Genomic DNA, 21322 nt, shown 5'->3' on the forward strand with positions numbered 1-21322 from the left:
CTTGTGTTCAACTGTGTCAGCAGTCAGCACTAGTGCCGTAGATTTGACATTACATTAAAAAAAAAAAAAAACAATTTAGCAGATTTGTTAAATCTATTATTTATATTTACTAATGAATAACAGTGTTGACTATAGTCAAATATTATAATATGATTATAATTAATGTCTTTTAATATAAAGTAATTTCAACAATTTTACTTGATCCCAATTTTCTAGTTCAACAATTTTATTAGTATTGCCATGTTCGCGATTCTCTCGCCATGACAACTATTATTGTGACGTCTCTTTATTTACAAATGGCGAACTGAAGTGTTATTTTGTTTAGACTTTCTTAATAATGGCAGAAATCAATGAAAATAATCAATTGTCGGAGCAATATTCCCGACTTATTGAAGACTTGAAGAGTGATATAAAATCGGAAAGAAAGGCGGCATTGCAGAACATTAAAAACAGGATTTTTGACTCGAACGGTGATGGAAGTCAAGACTTTCCAACAATATTCAATTATATCAATTCTTACATCTTGCGATGCTTTTCTGACAACGCGGAAGTATGTAGGGAGTTAGCTGTCGATATAATTTCGTGCTTTATGGATAAACTCCCCGCCAGTGATTACTATTTGACGTACATAATCCCGGCGATCGCAAAGCGCGTTGGACAACCTGAAATCGTCGAAGAGTCAGAGGAACTGCGACTATCCTTTGTGCAACTAGTCTATAAAATCATCGATAAATATCAAGAAACACTGTATCTTATGCCGTTTTTCAATGATTTCACCAATATACTTGTGAAAACTGTAGTAGATCCCTATCCAAAAGTAAAAAAGGAATCATGCGAAACTATCATATTACTGTCGAAAGCTATCAAAAGAGACTTCCACATGCAGTGTGAGAGCTTTGTAGAACCAGTAATATCGAATTTCAATCATCAACATTTTAAACTGAGAACAGCAGCAGTTCAATGCATAGGTAATGTATTTTAAAAATCTGTAATTGTGTAGGCAAAAAAATGTTATCTAAACAATCATATATATGTACATAAGTGGCCATAAATGCTGCTTAACGTTGTTAGGTAGCTGAAATTGGCTGTCTAGGGACCAGCGACACCACTAAATAGTGGTAGAATAGAATAACGCAAATCTTCAAAATATTTAAGTATATCTTACAGAGACTAAACAAATAGAGTATTATATTTAGTCGAAATTCATTACAAGTACGAATAAATTAAAATACAATACAGTAAAACAGGAGCTGGCAACCTTATTTTCATCAAGAGCACATTTACTTATTAGTTCTGTTTTTATAACAATACCCAGTCAATAACCTTGTATTAATGCAGTTTTAAATATTATTATATTAAAACATTAATCATTCTTAAATAGTGATTTAGGTTCGTATTAGTGAGTCGCAATCAATTTTATTATGTCATTGTTGAAAATAATAACCAAACATTGATTAATCCAAAGTATGTTTTCATCTTATATGGCCGACATTTTAGGGAGAGATATTTTTTTTGATCCACCATGTTACTTGTACAACCGTATGTCGACGATATATTGAATATATCCAATCAACTAACACAAAAATTCAATTGCAATATTGTTTATTAATCAATTTAAAATATTAAAACAAATCGTTTTGTTTTTTTATATGTATCACAGTCTGTTGGCGCATGTAAAAGTGCTCACGGGCCCACCTGTGTCTGGGGAAACAGGGTTGGGAATTGTAATTAGAACATCAATTATACAAACAAATTGGGGATGAAAATAATCTGGATAAGGATAAATTCGAGTAAACGAAAACATATTTTTTTTAAATTGTATCTTTTTCTTATAATCATACGAAACTGGTGATCACATAGAGTTCCGGTTAATTCAGGTTCCACTGTACATTTGATTGAATTCTGTGTACAATATATACCGTTTTCATGGCAGCCACTTGTGTTTCTCTCTCCTGAAACTGACATTATATCTGACTTAACCTGTAGATTTCAGAATATGTTCAGTTAATTAAATAAAATATTTTTGTGTAAAAACTTTGGAATCTTTAAAGTGCAGCGAAAGTATTTTTCATATTAATATTAGTTATGATTATAAGGTTGAGTGGTCGCACTGCTTACAAAATTGACACCTTCTGTAAGCGTTGCGTTTCAAATGAAACTACGGTTTCTGACAATCATATTTTCATATTTTAAGGTGCCATCGTCATGAATGGTAACGCGAAATGCTTTGAAATGTCGGTGACGCCATTAGCTGAGAGAGTATTCGACGACTGCTCCCCAGTGCGCCTGCAGGTCACCAAGGAAGTGGGCAACTGGATGCTCAACTATCGAGACCGCTACTCCTACTGGCACCGGATGATTCCACTCCTGCTCACCGGGTTGGTAACTTCATTTGCAACTCTTCACCCTCAAATCTTTCAAATATTAATGGGAGATATTGACAGTGAGATGTTAAATTCACGTGTTGCTTTTTTTCAATACTGACGTAACACTGGCATTCTGGCAATACCAAACTGATTTAATTACCTATTTTATAAAAATCAATTGTATTGATTGTTTCGTAATTATTGAAATAATACTATCGACTGAGTGCACTGTTATTGAATTTCAATTAAAATTCTAAATGATTTAAAATTTGTAGTATTCGATTTGTCATTTTTTGTGACCTGGGTTACGCCTTTCGGCATCTTCAGGCACTATGGCTCAATGGTAAATGTACACTGACACAAAATACAATAAAATCAGTTTTGATGGATGGCAGATGACTATCCTCAGGTCGCTCGCTCACAGTGACCGCAGCAATCGTCGTGGTATAGTTAGTGTTCCCGGATCTCTAGCATCTATTGGCATTTTTGTTGACTATGTGGAAATGGCGACATCTAACAACAGTTATATAAAAACAAATACATAATAATCCTTAAATGTTAATAAATTCTCTGTTATGTAAATCTAATTAATTCTTGTGAAATTTTCAGTATGTGTGATGTGATCGAAGAAAATCGTTTAGAAGCGGATACATTGTGGGATAATGTTGGAAAACAATACATGACCGAGAATGAGGAAGAACTCAAACCGCAGACTGACTTTTTGCTGGAGCCCCCCAAGCATTATCCACCAGGTGAACATTCTATTCTTTCATCCGATATATTATTTATAATTAAATTAAATTTATTAAATTATGTGCGTTAACCAAATGTATGCCACAAGCGCATATGCGCGTTCTACAATTCTTTGTGTGCAAGACCGGTCATAGAAAATGAGCATGTATACTAATAATAATTATACTAGCCCTGGTCGATTGTTTTAAATAATTTAATATATTGTCGACACACTATATTTCCAAAAAGATATGTTTTTTCATTCGAAATTCGCGGCCCACCGGGTACCGCCATGTTAATACCTTCCGAAAATTAATGGGTTAAAAACTTTTTGCACAGTTAAAGGAAACTTCTTTAATAATTGCGGCAATGTAAAATCACCTGAAGGAAAGGAATGTGAGACTAAAATTTGACAGAAAAATATCGTCAAGTATCAGGGCAGCACAATATGCGAGCAGTGTCGATTGTGAAGTAATCGAAGCTGAAAAAGATAATGACAAATTTTAAATACTACTAGAAAATTTAAAACAAGTGTAATGAATTTTTTTATGATTTATGAGAGTTTGTGTGGGCCACATTTTGAAAATACACTCGAGTTAGAACCTCTGAATGATTTGATCGCATTCTAGGCCTTTTGGTGTGGTTAGTTCAATATTACAAAAGTTTGAGATAGTTTCTTCATTCATAACTCCGCCCAATAAATATATTGTCTACGAGGACACTGTTATATGATTTAGAAAGAAATCTGACTGAGTTGTGTCTTTATGAATCAGCCGACGTATCCAAATGCGTTACAAACGCCATCTGTAATAATAGAATAATAGGCAAAATTGAATAGTGAAGTATTCGTTGGATAGCAAACTGGACGGTTGGAGGTCTACTGGCAAACCCAAACTTTGGTGGTTTAACGGTGTCAACAAGGATGGTAGAGCGGTCAGTGCAGACACCCGGAAGACACTGGCCCGGGATCGGGGGAGATGAAGGAAGTTCTTGAAGAAGACTAGGACCCACCCTGTTGTTAAGCTACTGATGATGATGATGATGCATCCACTGCATAAGGTGTTATATTAAATTTGAGATCAAATCAAAATTTCAAAGCTGATGTACGTGACTAAACTCTTCAATTCTTGGTAATGTTGTATAATGTTTGACACTTTCATGGTTGTTTTTTATTGTAATAGAAGTTTGGGTTTCCTTTTTGCCTTTCTCAAAATGAGACGCCTCCTTAGCAATCGAGACTTTAACCTAGGTCTGAGACTGCGTATGGTACGTTGTTATGTTCTCTCAATTCTTTTCTATGGTATGGACGCTAAACCAAGAGATGTCACGGAGACTTGAAGCTTTCGAGATGTGGCTATATAGACTCAAAATTCCTTGGACTGACCGGGTGACAAATGTTGAAGTTCGAATGGGGAAGGACCGAGAAGTCCTACGTAGTATTAAAACCAGGAAACTACAGTACCTCGGCCACATTATGAGAGGACAAAAGTACAGTGTTCCCCAACTTGTCATTCAAGGAAAGATCAACGGTAAGCGTAGCAGAGGACGGCGCCGCATTTCGTGGCTTAAGAACCTCCGTGATTGGTACGAGTGCAGCTCCACTGAACTGTTCCGGGTAGCAGACGACAAAGATAAGATCGCCTTGATGGTGGCCGACCTCCGCTAGGGGATGGCACAATAAGAAGAAGTTTGGGTTTCCACCGTGTGTACTTCTTCTTTCCTCGACATTTCAGGCTCATTGCAGAGGCCATTATCAAGAGATGATATGTGTTCTGATGAAGTGTAGTGTAGGTGTATGAATGCAAACATGCTCTAAGAATGCCATGGTAATGTTGGTGTGTTTGTTAATGATAACTGTGTAATAAATCTGTGAAACATCAGATGTTTGTTCTCACAAGGTATTGAACTAACCCACCATTCGGTGAAGCCAACAGGGCAATAGATATTATGTTCAACCAAATTTTTTTAGATAATTGAATACGTGTATTAATTAAGGCTCTAAGTACCAAAAAGTAGTATTGCCTGTAGTTACAAAATACCGAGTCATTGCAGTAAAATTTCATGAAGCAGACCTTTTGAAAAATGTGGTTTTACAGTGTGAAGCAATCACAGCAGCTTCTATAATTGTAGGTATTAAGGACTCGCAAGTGTTAACACACCATCGTCAGCCATTTTATATTGATTGAGGTTGACCACTGTAGTGCTATTTACACCATTATAAATAAAACAGGCCAACGGACTTACAATGTCGACAGGTTTAAATATTTTGCTGTATTTTTTTGACTTGCTTGAGGCACTTAGACCATAGTTGAAGTTATTGGCGTTAGTATGTAGAACACTTTTCTATAAAAATGTCAGTTTTTTTGTTTTTGGTACTTGGCGCCTTAATTAATACATGTATTCATATGATGAATTTAGATGGAATTTGTTTTCTGTCTGACTAGATTGAATGTAGATATTTTTTGCTTTCAGTTACCCGACCGAATCTTGGCTGCCGGACCCTCGTGGAAAGGAATGTGGGCAAAATTATACCAGCTATTTTGAACGGTAACAATTATTGTGATGTACATAATGTGTTCAGCTTCATTTTTGCTATGCATGCTCAAATTTGATGTTTTTATATATTTCAATACTCTGTTTAAACAAATTGACAGGCTGTTGATGGGGAGACGAAATTATTTTTAATAGTTAGATTGGACAATGCCCCAAAATTTGAGTGCACAGGAGTGAAAATAGAATTATTCTGACCTTGCTATTATTTTAGCCAAGGGCTCAATTAATATTTTACCAAGTACGTAAATTAATTACAAACCCACGGTGGCCGCGCGGCATAAGCGTTGGACTATCACGCCGTGGGTCTCAGGTTCGAATCCTGGGTCTGGCAAGTACACATATTGTTTTTCAATTTGTGTGTGAGTCAGGGTATGGACCTAATAGGTTGAGCAACTGGCTGACATCCATTTCTCGTAAAAAAACAAAATCTGTTAATACAAAACCTCTACTCTGTGGAGGCCCATATGATCCTATTAGGATCGGACATGGTCGGAACAATTTTGTCAATTACATCATAACAAAGCTGTATCGATTTTTCTTCTTTTTCGACAATGTCCACCTCTTAGTTGGAACATATGAACATCACACAGCGCATCCAAGAATCCCTGTTGCTAGCCAGTCTTCTTGTATTTTCTCAGGTCATCTATTTAATAACCTTAAAGGACGCCGGAATCTTGTTGGCATGACAAAAAGGCAAGCCAAGTTGAAATTCTCTTGAGGCATCTGCAGTACGTGGCCGAACCAGGTCCAATATCGCATCTTCACTCTCTGCGTGATAAGAGGCTGCTTGGTACGCTCTCGTATCTCCCTGTTACTCCTAAAGTCATAACACCGCACCATACATGCAATATCTGCCGCAAACTTCTGTTGTCGACATTCAGTATACGGCTGCTATTCTTCTTAAGATGTCATGACTCTCTACCGTAAAGCTCATTAAACAAGATTAAGTCAATTGAAAATTAGTATGCTATTCATTAATAAGATGGATCGACTTTTTCAGAGCTGCAAGGTTGGCAGTCAGCCACCCGCATACGTTCGGCCCAACTATTGCACATTTTGGTGATAACATCCGAGACAGGAATCCTGCAGCACGCGGCTTTAGTTACTCGATGTCTCACCAAAGGAGCTAAAATTGATGACCCCATTGTCGCAGTAGAGGTATGAGAACAAATATTATTTCCAACGGGACTGAACTACCATAATGGGGTGAGTAATATGAACTTGATCGTGATTCGGGAACGTTTTTAGTATAGTTGAAATGATGACTATAGAAAAATGAATACTCTGCGTTGGTAGCATTGCATGTATAGTTTGTAAATAAAAAAAAAAATGACTCAACTAAAGCATTAGCTATAAACATACCACAAAAGCTTGAGGTTCAATATTTTTCGCATGAAACAAGACATAATGAGGGGCGGGGTTCGTTGACAAATAGCAACTTTAGCGATAATCATATTGACCCGGTGTAATTACTGTACATCACATCTTCGTAGCCAATTGGTTCCATTATAGAATTCTCTATTTTAAGGTTTTACTTGATTTACATCTAAATTGATGCAAGTGTGCGGCGTTGGCAACTAAACCGCAGCACAGAAGTGTGATTAATCTGCAATGCGAAATCAAAATTGCAACTAATTGAAGCATTATAATTTTCACTTGCCACGTTAAACAGGATTTTTGTCAGGTTATATTTTTGCAACATTAATTTATTGTTTGCACTCTAAAACAGATTCACCGAGCCGCTGAATACTTTGGATATTTCGTCGGTCCAGACGTTTGGTGGAAACTTCTCAAGGGGGAGATAGAGTCTTGGCCTTGCCTCACGGTGTTGGCGGACATTGTGAGAGGCTCGCGCGTGGACCATATCAATCCTAGATATCTCAGAAAGATCACCAAATCGCTCGCCAAACTTGTGGCTACCAGATCAAATAAGGTGAGTTTTATTACATAATAATTATCAATAGATGTTTTTGAAAATCTGCATGGTGTATTATTTGTTTATGTAGAAAAAAAGTATTGTTACCCAACAGTGATTAGCCTATGCGCTACAGTAATCAAAAGTATTTATTATACACTAATTTCTCGATTTACGTGGCACCCTAATACGAAAGACTATGTAAAAATAATATCATGGGATTTATTCCTAGGAAAGAAAAATGTAAAAATGAAAAAATTCCTACAAAATTGGGGAATACAATCTAAAAAAACCATGTAAAAAATATCTATACATGTAATACAATAAAAAGGAATAAAGAATATTAATTAATATATAACACAATATGGAGTACTTATACACTTAATTTAATAATCTTCAAAACCGGTTTCGTCCGCTTTCATTTTCAACTGATACACAGCTATACATGATACACAGCTATACACTGACATACAGCTATTTATCTTTTGTCGATCTTATTTCGAAGTGAATCAAAAAACAAAATATCTAATAAATTTAATATTAATTGAGTTAGCATTTACTTAGTAGAATTCCATTTTACAAAATGATAATACATATAAATTATACATATTGAATTCTACAGGTGGTTGTCTTGATAATGGTGCAAGTGAAATAGCTTTCAGCTTGTAAATAGTTAAATATTATTACAATATAGCAACTGTAAAAATCCAGACGATTACCGCTTTTATTTCGATACGATTTGATGATTGTTTGCATTGGATTATAACATAACCTCTGAAGATTGGGTAGAAAAACAAATTGTATTTAAAAAATACGTAATATTCACATGAATATCTATGTATCTTTCGAAAGAATCATAATATGTATATTGTTTTATAGATAAAATATTTATTATGAAAACAAGTGTCTCGAAAACTAGCAAGTTTTAGTGTTTCACTCGTGTACCCTCATAAAAATGTGTCTTTAAACACCACCCGTCCGGGCATAGATTCAATTTTATGAAAGGCCGAGGGAGATGTTTCCAATGATTTGAAGATGATAATATTATAAGTTATAACATAACCGACCACCGCACTCATATCTATTTTAAAATATCACTGTCTTCTTTTACAGAAGGAGCAGCTCAGTTTAGCGAGGGTCTGCGAGTCATTGATGAACTTGTGCGGGGAGAATTGTCAGAGTGTCAGCCATGACATGTTTAAAGTCCTCTTCACCATCTACTCCACGCCTTCTGAGACTGATGTGGAAATACGTGCCCTGTGTAAGAAATTATCATTCTTACAGTTGATTTAATCATATTTTGTATAATTCAAAACTCATTAAGTGGTGATTTTACTTATGCGATGATCGTAACTAAATTTAATTGTTAGTACGATGATCGCTGCAGTCATCGCAGTGGTCTATTTTCCTTAGCAGGTACATGTATAATGCAACTGCTCATTGAATCGAGCGAGGAAGCACTCACATTGAAGAAATGAAAGCTCTGGAAACAAAGATGGCAGTCCCCATTCTCATAAAAAGTTGGCAAATCAATAAAAATGTCTCATTTCTTTCTTATAAGTATGTATAACCTCTGAAAAAACTATTAAAAAATGTTATTTTTTATTAGTATACACACAACATTTTAGAATACTTTGTTTATAAGATATACATATAAGAAAGAAATTATACCCTTTTGTTATCAATATTTTACGAAAATAGAAAGTGCCGTTTTTGTTTTCAGAGCCTTCAGATGCAATGCGATGATCGCATAATCACATAAATGAAAACACCACTGCAATCATTGCATAAGTAAAGTCACACCATTAATGTAATCTGTAATCAACTAGGTCTGGTAAATAAAATGTTACAACAAAGTCAAACATAAAATACCTTCAACTAAATCTTAATATTATTTCATGTTAACAAACACCTAGTTATAAGAGCATCTAAAGTCGGTTTCGGTCTAATCCCCAAAGGGAAATCAATACAGTGGATGTTACTACTTATCGATTCAATGAAGAATGATATCTCTTATCAAACTTTATGTTCTGAACGGTTACTTTTATAATACTTATTTTCGCTAAACAGGTTTACTGGACAAATTAAGAATAACCATCGGATGCGGTTCAGATATCAATGACCTCTTCTGCAAATATGTCACGCCTGTTTTGGCCAACATCACATCGGATGCCTGCACTTGGACGCTTTACACACCGGACCGTTGCATTCTTCAGACAATTCTGATACATACAGGTAATCTGGAAAATTAATCTTTAGAGTTTCGACTTGCTTTTTCCTTCGCCACTCGACATAATGAAGGCCCGTAATGAACTTTAGACACTATTCAATGTTGTGTCGAGTTTCCCGTGAGCAACCTGCCAAGACCCTGGTTGGCATGCGCTGATTCCTATTCTGACTTAATCCATTACGGTGAAACCTTGAAGAGAAAAGATTTTTTCACTCGCCGTAAGATACCACAAGCTTTTTGTAAGCTGAGAAATTTTCCGTCATAGAAACCAAGTTGCAATGACCAACCAGTCCGACTGAGGGTCGAACCAGCAGAGTTTCGACTTGTAACTAGAATTACGACATTTGATGCCAATTCTACAACGTTTTTAATGTGGGTGAATTCATAGCCATAGCAAAATAAATATTCTGTACGTATGTGCATTGAAAAATGGCTGCCTGCAGAGTCTGTAGATAAATGAGGACTTCTCACTGTTGCACTGTCAAACTTTAAGTGAATTTTTTGTAAATCTGTAATATTAACTCTATTCTTTGATGGCCCATATATATATTATATATATATATATATATATTTTACAGATGGTATGCTTTCAAATCATAATTTTAATGTGATCCACCACAGTTCCACTTGCATTTAATGAAATTGAGTATCAATAATTAATCTGTCTATATTTTAGGGCCTGCAATCGGAGTCCATCTTCACTTGTTGTCGCCGCTTCTAGTCGAGGCTCTCACGTCGAAAGAAATAGAAGCAGAAGTCAAATTAAAGCTGTTCACTAGTCTCTCTTCCGTTCTGCTGAACCGAGATGAGAATTTAAAGTTGTCCAAGACGGAGCATCTAGAAGCCTTCCTCAATGTGATATTAGAAGGTACTATAACTTTTCGCAGTGTTGTTGAATTTACTAGTCCACCATTGTTGCTTCATTTGTCTCATTACTGTTTCAATCTTTCCACATTAGAACAAAGAAATAAGTTGTCTTGTCAGTTTCATCTCTTGAAAAAAGAGTTTATTACAATATTGCCATTTAATATGCCGATTTTGGTGAATTTCTCAATCGGGATCTAATGAATTTAGACCTGTCGACATCTCCTTTGCGTAGCATGTTTTCATTTGTTTGATTGAATACAAATTATAAACACTTGATTTAAAAACTCTATGCTTGCGCTCGAAAATGAAAGTATTCTGATAACTGTAAGAAACTGAGATTAGTTTGAATTCATTACAAAAAACACACGGTATGATTTATTTTTACTTTCATATGTTTGCGTCGCCGGTATATTGTGAATCATTTCTAATATACATCTATGCTCTTTTGAGGGACCTTTGAATCCAGCAGCATTGTGAGCATAGATTAGAAACAAAATTTAAATGATTGCCGATTGCATTTTTCTGTTTGCAAAAGTGTTGCTTGATCTGTAACTTCCTAAACTTTATTTATTTTAAAGAAGATGACAATTTTTCACAATCAATGATTCTACAATATGGATTTACCATTCATTATCTGGACTATTTTTATGGAGGTTCTGTTTCACATGTTCGTAGCAATTTAATCGTATTCAGATGCTGAGAAACAGGCTGCACATGGTGTGGCAATAACGGTTGAAGAAGATGTTCTGATTGGTGAATAATATTGAATTTGTAGATGCAATTGAACCGAATTTGGTATGGGCAGCTGGGAGCTCCGCAGAGGCAATAAGAACTGCCGCAGTGTGTTGTTTGTGCGCTATACTTCAAGACAGTGAAACCGCCTATCAGCCCGACAACGATGTAGACTTTGGAAAATGTGTAAAGGTATGGAATCAATAATATCATTGTGTCACGTTCGTCACACAACTATCAATCGTGCCCTGAATTGACAAACTTTTATCATTATGCATTTAGGACTTGACTACATTGAGCTGAATTGTGGTAACTAGGAAATCCAATCCCGAGCCAAAATTCTGATCCCGGGATTTTGGGATTACAATTTGACAATCACGGGACTGGTCCCGGGATTGGCATTTTTTCCATTGTTAATATAAAATTTTTATATTTACAAATAACATTGATAAAATCGGTCAAAAATAATTCTAGTATAATTTATACTATTTAAGACATTTATTGTTAATATTGTATACGTTCAATCTTGGAAATACATAAGTTTAATGGAATAAATAATATTGTAATATAAATAATAATGTGAATTTAATATGAGATTGTTGTTTCTGAAAGTAAAAACTTAATGAATGGGTTAGCGAGATTTAAAATAGTAAAGCAAATCATGGTGTACTTTGGCCTTTCTGCTTCATAAATCTAATTAGTCAGCCAAATATGAAACTGCCGTAAAACGTATGAGATCATGGTGGAATTACTTTGTTAATAGTGCGAAACATTGTTTTTTTCCAATCTTTCTCATTTTTATTAATTTATGTGATAACATAAAATGAATCAGAAACTTACACATGGGTATAAATCAAACTTCATACAAGCTCAGTTTATTTCTAATGTAGTTATTTGTTATTAAAAGTATTTTTTCTGTTATATTTTTGTTTTTATGTTATATTGTATTGGTATAGACCAGTACACCTCAATCTGATGGCGCAGCCCCGTACGGAGCCCTAAAGCTTCATCCGAGAGACTGTCAATTATTTTAGCAGGTCTATGGAAAAAATTATTATAAATATTTCTTACAAAAACTCCACAATTTCATAACAAAGTATGTACCTAACCATGTTTATAGTTGTGAATTTCGCCATGCTATGATAGATTGTAATTCCTTACCAACCATCAGTGCATAGTTCCCAGACCCCAGACCCCAGACCGTGGTAAATTTCTATTTTCATAAAAAGTCTCCTGACTAGTGTCAAACTGCACGGCAGCTATTCACAGGATTTTTGGGCTTTTATCATCTTATCAGACAGATTTAGCTTTGCCGTTGTCTTAGTTGTGATATTGTTGTTATTGGTGCGTATTTAATTTCAGACTGTGGACTTGTTCCCCACGAAAGAAAGCTTGGTGCCCCACGTCAATAAACTCTTCCCACTATTGGCCAGCTTAATAGACGACAACTCGAGGAGCACGCGGCAGTATGCCCTCCGAGCGGTGTGCTGTGTCACCAAACTGGCGAAGAAACGAGACTGCTTCACCATAGAGCACCTGCACAAGACTTATCCTGGTAAGAAAATGAATCAAACCTTTAATACATTAATGATAATCATTATTGAGGCAAATCCCAAAAACTAATTAATAAACCAAATAATAAACAAAATTTAATTCTCAAAGACTGGTGTCTCATTTTTCCTATTGTCATGTGGACAAGTATAACATAATATCAATTCACATCAATTTGTATGATTTTTTAATAAAAAAGTGAATAAATATTTCAATATGTTTTTTTTCTGTATTTAGTTTTTTTTGTCAGTCCTTTCGAAAACATAAAATTGGTGTTTCACTATTTCTAAATGAAACAACTTAAATCTGTATTTCAATTTATTCAATAATTAATAATTGTATCTCCTAAATTTATATCTCATAACATAATAGGAGGTTTTTCGACATTACATATGCCAAATATTGTTTATTATCTTTCTGTTCCAGTTGTGTTGAAACGCTTGGACGACAGTATGGCCAAAGTCCGCTCAGCTGCCGTTTACACGTTGTGCGTTCTATTCCTGGCGAGGCCGATCCCCTACGATATTGTGACGTTCGCCGCGCACCTTGACGCTCTGTTCAGCGCGATGCTCATTCACTTGGACGCCCCAGAGGAGAACTACCAGGCGGAAATTCTCGGTGCGTTAATCACTTTATTAATAATTGTCAATTGTAATAATTTTTTTGTTATCAAATATCGACCTATGTGTAAGATTCTTGAATGCTATTCATGAAAATGTCGTAACACTTTAACCACTGTTTTAACCTTCTGTTTAAACTTGCAAACCACGTACAAACAAACAACAGAAAAATTGCAAACCTCGTAAATACCACGAGTCGATGTCGATTTTGTGTCAAGTCTCTCTTCATTTTTTCAATTTCGAAATTCTTTTTAAAACCAAAATTTAAATACTGAAAAGAAACAACAAACTCTCAAAGGTGTCAAAAAATACCGAAAATCCTGTGACGTTGTTTATCTATATTGTCTTATAATTTATTAAAATAAGGTCTTTTTAACTCACTTGTTAGACTCTTTCGTGTCTGGAAATTTGTACGTATGCAGTTTGCCATATCACACTTCACCATGAAATCTTGTATCGGAAATATGTGGTCGTATATTAAAGATCGTACAACCTCTTTGGGTTGTATAGTACTTACTGTGTCTAAAAATGTCTAAATAAAACATGGTTCTTGTCGGTTTACAGGAAGCCAGCAGCAAATAAATTTTGAAAATATCCGATATACTGGATTATTTGTTAGGTTAGGTTAGGTTTTCATTCTTGAAATCATGAATTTTGCCGAAATCGGCTATGAAAATTTGCGTACTTCCCGCCTGGCTTCCTGTAAACCGACTTGTACCTAAAACACTTACAAAATACGTAATAAAAACTACCGAAGTACAAGGGAAAGACAGTAGAAAATAGGTATGTAATTAAATTAGAAATACAAAATATCAAATCGAACATATCAAATTTGATATCTGATAACAATAATGATAGCGTAATTATCAGATATTTGAAACCAATCAATATTAAATTAATGTTAATATTGAATCTAATAAAATTGGAACATTATTGTCTACAATGCTCCACAAACAATGCGTAATTTTTCATCTTCGTGCTATAGAATTGACCGTATAGTATATGGTCATCTCTTTCCGATAAGAAAGCTCACGGCGAACTGTGCTACGGTGAAATGTAATACGTACAATTTACATGTAGCCAGACTCTTTACCTTTGTCAGTGTTCTCACTGCTGTATTTTTATATCATTCTATTATTTAATATTATAATTTGTTATTAAAAACGATAGCCATGTTTTGAACATAAATTTGTAACATCAATATGTTGAAATGAAAGATTTGATGAAAAGAAAATAGCAGCTCTCTGGTTGTTTAGTATCTTGGCTGAAATTCATGAGGTCAACTCAAACCGAGTCAAAAAACCTCTTTGACATCTGTCATTGGTCCAAGTCAGTGATTCCCAACCCTTTTCAGTTTTAAAGTTTCGGGGAACCCAAAAGCTTCATATGAAAGACGATAATTAAAATACATTTCGTCACCTCAATACTACAACTAGATAACTCTGATTTGGTCATTGTTGGGAAAATGAAATTTAAACTTTACTTGATTAACATAAATCTAGGCTATAATTATTATTTAAAATAAAAACGGAAAATTGTGCTTGTCTAATTGAGAACAATTAAATAATGTTCACTTGTATGAAAAAATATTGTAAATACTTATATTATTTTATTTATTTATTTAATGCATCTATGGTTTTAAAGTTATCTAATATTTTCAAACACAAAATGAATACAGTTCCCATTAACTTCTGACTTACCTAGGTTTATCATTTTGTAGAGAAGGAAAAAATGTAGAATCATATTCAATAGCTATCTCAAAAACAGTGAAAATTAAGTTATCTAGTTGTAGTATTGAAGTGACGATTTGTAAGCTTAAAGAAACCTCTTATTTCATTATTGACATAACTCCCACGTTGCATCATCATCATCATCAGCCTGAATCTATCCACTGCTGGATGAAGGCCTCTCCAAGCTGATTTCACTTCTCTCGGTCCTGTGCGTTGCGTTGCCACGTACTTCCGCAGAACTTTATCATTTCATCGATCTAGCGGCCTCTAGGTCTATCTTGCGGACGTTTTGTACTTCTTGGATACCACCGGATGACTAAATTTGTCCAACAATTGTCCCTTCTACGAGTGTCCAGCCCATTTCCATTTGAGGTTTTTAGCAAACTATTACATCGCAAACCCTTGTCTCTTCCCTTATCCACTCATTCCTCTTTTTGTCCTTTTGCGTTATGCCCAGCATGCACCTCTCCATACCACGTTGTGCTACTCTAAGTTTCTGGATCTCTCTTTTACTTAGGGTCCATGTTTCACACGCATATGTGATTACGGGAAGCACACACTGGTTGAATACTGCGCTTTAGGCACAGTGGGAGGTCACTTTTAAAGACATTATTCAGGCGACCAAAAGCACTCCAGCCTAGCTTTACTCTGCGAACAATTTCATCAAATATACATCCATCTATAGACACTTGTTGTTCCACGTTATATTATGTGCCGTAATATTCTTATGTTAATGATTTTAGATGCGCTAAAGAAAGTCAGCGAAGCCCACCCGAGTCTCCTGAAGAAAAAGGTCACTGCAAGTCTGCAAATTTACAGAAATAAAAAAGCCCTGGAGCACCTTGATGAACACCTCGATACTTTAACTATTTAAACATGCCACCGCCAGCTTTTATTTATCCATTTTGATATTTTATAAATATATGTGTGTAAACAATGCGGTTATTTAAATTAACAGAATGAATGAACCTGTGTTGCCAATCATATTATAATTAGAGTATTATACTATAATTTTCATCGTGCTGAAATAGTATGAAAGTTAATTATACTGTAATTTTACGCCAATTTCTCCAAAATGATACGATTTATATGATACATATCGATACATCAAAATATCTGTGTACTATTATGTAGTTTTACTTTGTACTATAACCAACATATTATGGCAACACCTAAGTGAACATGTATATTTTAAAAAACCAACTAGTGTATAGCATAACTGTGCATTGTGTGATGTGAATGAGACGCCATCTCGTCATCAATGCTTCCAACTATGAAAAATAATGTTTCCATTATACATGCATTGTTAGAGTTAGCCAAGAAATTTAACTACTACAATGGAGGGTATAAAAATATGTTTTGTATAACAACACATACTTGATGATTTCAGAATGTTTTTGGTATGGTGAAATTAATAACCATAGAAAAAAAAAAAAATTATCCCAGTGCCGTGGCAAATAAATCCCAGAGCACATGTTTTAAGTTTGCTACAAACGTGTATTGTGAAATGACCTGCAGCTAATTTAATCATTAGCCTTAATAAGCTAATTTTCAATTTCATAATTTATAAAAGCATTCTGTCAATATTGTCATATTTGTCATTCATGTCAAAATTTACATTTAATTAATGTCAGACATTTATCGCAATCATTGATTGTATGTTCTTAAAAAATGTGAAGTTTATTTTCCGTGATAGGGAAAATATTTTTTTCTAATCACAACACAGCAAAAATTGACAACCAGCATATCAACATTTTAAATGGGTAATTTATCAGTTTCATGTCAAATAAATGATTAGTTCTGGCTCTCGTTAAGTTCTTGGTAATGTAAATATTGCCAGAATGGTCTGAATATTCATAAATTCAGTAAATATTTCCTTTTGACCGTTTTTTCAGTTAACTGTAATGAATAAAAGATTTTGTTTATATTTTAATATGGCAAAGGATGAATTAATATTAAATAAGTCAAAACAGTGTTACCAATAAACATATAGCCACTGTATAAAAATAATTGATTTTCCTAGTTAATTTCAAATTTATCATACATATTATTTGCTGTAAAGTGAGGAGATCGCATTGTAATACATGAATTCTTAAAAAAAGACATTTCTGATTTAGAAGATAATCTTTAGAAAAAATTTGGTTGAATACGGCGTAATGGTGCCTATACACATGCATGGATATACTGCCAGAAACAGCGTGTAAATTAAACTATCGCGATAATAACTGTTTACACACAAAAATACTAATTGTCGCTGCAATCTCATTTTTCAAGTGTTGCACAGTGCAGTACTGTTAGCATTAAATCCATGCACATGTAAACGGTCTATTATACTTTCAAACCAATTTAGTTGTTATTAATATCCTATATCTAACATATTTCAGTACCAGATGCATGCATTTATTTCTCTTATTTCTGTCTTTTATCTCTTTTATTTAGCATTAGGTACTACATGATTTGCGGGCATTCTGACGATATGTCTCATCTGACGTTTTTGTCAAAATCAATATTTTACTTGGATAGATAGTCAATCAATGTCACATGTTGATTGCAATTATTGGAACATTTAAATTTGGCCATCTGCATTATTTTTTCGTATGTACGAGGGTGGGTCAATAATTCCTTAGAAAAAAGCATTAAAACAGTTTTTATTTTTGTATTTTTTTTTTATTTCTCAACATAATCTCCTTGGAGCTCAATACACTTGGTTAGACGTTTCTTAATTTTTTTTAAACCGTCAGAAAAATAAGTTTTCGGAAGGTCCTCAAAATAAGCATTTGTCCGATCGATGACTTCTTCATTTGAAAAAAAACGTTGTCCACTTAGCCATTTTTTTAAGTTTGGGAAAAGGAAAAAGTCACTGGGGGCTAAATCTGGCGAATACGGTGGGTGGTCGACCAATTCGAACTTCAATTCTTCAATGTTAGCCATTGATCGTAAACATGTGTGAACACGGGCATTGTCCTGATGAAAGAGGATTTTTTTCCTGTTTAAATGAGGCCGTTTTTCTTCAATTTCGTTTTTTAGCTGGTCCAATAAAGATGCATAATAATCCCCTGTTATTGTTTTTCCTTTTTCCAAATAGTCAACGAAAATAATTTCACGTGCATCCCAAAATACAGTAGCCATAACCTTACCAGCTGATTTTACGGTTTTCGCCTTCTTTGGACATGGTTTGTCTTCGCAATCCACTGCTTTGACTGTTCTTTCGTCTCGGGAGTATAGTGGTGTATCCATGTTTCATCTACAGTCACAAAGCGATGAAAAAATTCATCCGGATTGCGTTGCATGAGCGACAACAGGGCTTTAGAGGCCACCACCCTATTGCGTTTATTGTCGACTGTGAGCAAACGCGGCACCCATCTTGCAGAAATATTTTTCATGCCCAATTTGTCATGTAAAATAGAAATGACGCTACCTTTTGAGATCCCTGTAACCTCAATTATCTCACTCAACTTTAATCTTCGGTCACTTAACACCATATCGTGGATTTTATTGATCATTTCTGGTGTAGTCACCTCTACAGGACGTCCTGAGCGTGGTTCATCCTTTGTTGATGTACGACCACGTTTAAATTCATTTAACCAGTTATAAATAGTTGCAAGTGAAGGAGCAGATATGCCGTGAACTAAATCCAACTCATTTTTTATTTCCTTTGCTGTTAACCCTTTTATATTAAAATGTTTAATAACAGCTCTAAACTCAATTTTCTCCATTTTCCATTTTTCCATTTTCCACAAGCAAATTTTTTTTTTAAATGTACGAGAAACACACAACAACCCGACCAATCTGATTGAAACTTCGCAGCATACTGAATCGGTAGTGCCGCTGCATGAAAACAAACCGCTTACAGTACTAGTCGCGCCACCTGTCGGCTTTTCTAAGGACTTATTGACCCACCCTCGTATTATGCATTTTAAATAGTTAAAATGGTTGATCGAAAATAATATGTTTTAAACTTTAAATTATGATTATCACATAAACTTAATCGAATTGAGAATCGGTGAATCTTTTAGCTTCATGTACAATTAATGCTTTGTTTAGATTTAGTTATGTTGTCAGAATGCCCGCAATATGAATCATCAATGAATTCTTCATTACCTACTGAAATTTACTTACCTCTATTTTATTTTATTTTATTTTCTTATAGTTCTGTCAACCAAAGACTCTTTGTTTCAAGGTTCACTTGTAGCATAAATTAATGTCTAATAATTCTGCTTTACTGTAAGAATTTTTCTATTTTACAATAAAAATAAGTATCATAAACATGTATAAATTTGTTTCATTTATTTTTAGTTGAAATATTGAAATTCCCGTCGAAAAACATTGTAACTAATTATACATTATAACATCCTCCGTGGAGAAAGTATACGAGGCTCTCTGTGTTAGTTTATTTTTTTTTAATTGGCTCTACAATCTAATGTGGGATCTGAGCCGCCTCATGAAGTTTCTTGACAGATTTTTTTACTAGAAAATGATGTTTGCCACTTGCTCAACCTATTAGGTCTATGCTCTGAGTCTACTAAATACACATACATTCGCGGACACGACGTCTACAGATGTCGTATTTTGTGAGATGTGATATGACAGGACGTTTATAGACACCCTGTACTGTGGAACAGAATATGACACGACGTTTATAGAAGTCGTATTTTTGATTACAAAAATATGTTCCCTGCTACTTGTGTCACGGTGCGAACACATTTCCATTAGATAGTATCGTACCTTAAAACTTAACTGTACTAAACATCGAAATAAATTAGTATCGCGGCGTAATGTAGGTATTGTTAACATAATACCTAACGTTAAAAATAGTTTGCTAATGACTGCTCGTGGGCAAAAAATACTAGTAATACGACCAACAGAAACTCTGTTACCGAACGCTATTAATTCGTGGGTCGGGATGTGACATCAGATAAGTCGCAAATTGTCATTTTGAGATATAGCAAAAACAAAGTTCAAAAAATTCCCCACATCATTCCCCTAATTATATTTATGTTTTTTTATGAGTAACAAATCAAAGTACACGTAATTGGCTTTCAATTATATGTCCTAGAAGTATTCTAACTATTTTGTTTCATTACAACTTAATTGGTTTTAAAAAAAGGGAATTGACTTATCTGGATTTGCACAAAAATTGATTGACCTACCTTACTACACACAAAGTAATATTATTATTTTTCCATAGTAAATCTGACTAATATTAGCAATAAAACACATATTTTATACATCAATCTTATTGGTTTATGGAAAAAAATATATAAATTTAAAATAAGCATTTTTATAACTTTTGTTTTAAAACTTTAATGTTATTTAAGTAGTGAAAAGCCACACAAACGTGAATATTATAAAGTTTCATTGATATCATTAAACTTCGAGAGTTCTTTTAAATTTCACTATTCCCGGTTCATGTTTGTTGAATTGAAGCCACTTAACATCTCTCCAAACAAACTTATTCCCATCTGTATCTATTTTTCTTAGTTGCAATGGTCCTTTTAATCGATCCGAGTAGTTAAAAAAATCGGCACGTGTCATTTCAGTGACTTTAAAAGGATTTTTCTTTGCAGCCTCGCACATTAATTTGGCCCAATCATGAGGATGTTTGATCATTCCACCAAATGTCTTTTTCTTCTTCTCAGTTATGCGATGGTCACTATCGCACTCCATATTATGTGTGTGGCGAGGGACTAAAAATTTGTGATCAATTTTGTTTTAAGTCTCTGAATGTTTCACTGCTATCATGCTTAATAATATTATCATGTAGCCCCTCGATTAAGTATTTGAACAGGCATGAAGCGATATCGTTAGCTCGTTAGCTTCTCTATTAGCAAGAGCCTCATGCCATACATAGCAATATCCCTGGTTATTATCACAATCATGCACTGTCAAATTTAACGTCCATAGCTGTCGTTTGTAAAAGGCCAGGGAGCTTTCAACAACTGGTTGGGCAGACATTGCTGCACGTCAAATGTTACAATTTGACAAGAGGGATCTTGCAAGCTGTACTCTTTATCACAACTCTTAGC

General features: G+C 34.5%; 1 protein-coding gene across 1 annotated transcript; it reads left to right on the forward strand.

Moving 5' to 3' along the window:
* Window positions 1-277: 277 nt before the first annotated feature.
* On the forward strand, window positions 278-19560 carry Dnaaf5 (Dynein axonemal assembly factor 5). Its single transcript, XM_085950001.1, has 13 exons — window positions 278-968; window positions 2195-2378; window positions 2976-3118; window positions 5571-5645; window positions 6652-6809; window positions 7381-7584; window positions 8680-8827; window positions 9637-9801; window positions 10473-10664; window positions 11439-11587; window positions 12758-12950; window positions 13373-13564; window positions 16040-19560. Exons 1-13 carry the CDS (start codon window positions 338-340, stop codon window positions 16168-16170), a joined length of 2565 nt encoding a protein of 854 aa, XP_085806127.1. The 5' UTR covers window positions 278-337; the 3' UTR covers window positions 16171-19560.
* The last annotated feature ends 1762 nt before the right edge of the window (window positions 19561-21322 follow it).

This window comes from Rhyacophila brunnea, unplaced genomic scaffold, assembly GCF_057557595.1.
Source record: "Rhyacophila brunnea isolate RB1 unplaced genomic scaffold, BYU_Rbru_1.0 scaffold_22, whole genome shotgun sequence".
In the NCBI taxonomy this organism is placed as follows: Eukaryota; Metazoa; Arthropoda; class Insecta; order Trichoptera; family Rhyacophilidae; genus Rhyacophila; species Rhyacophila brunnea.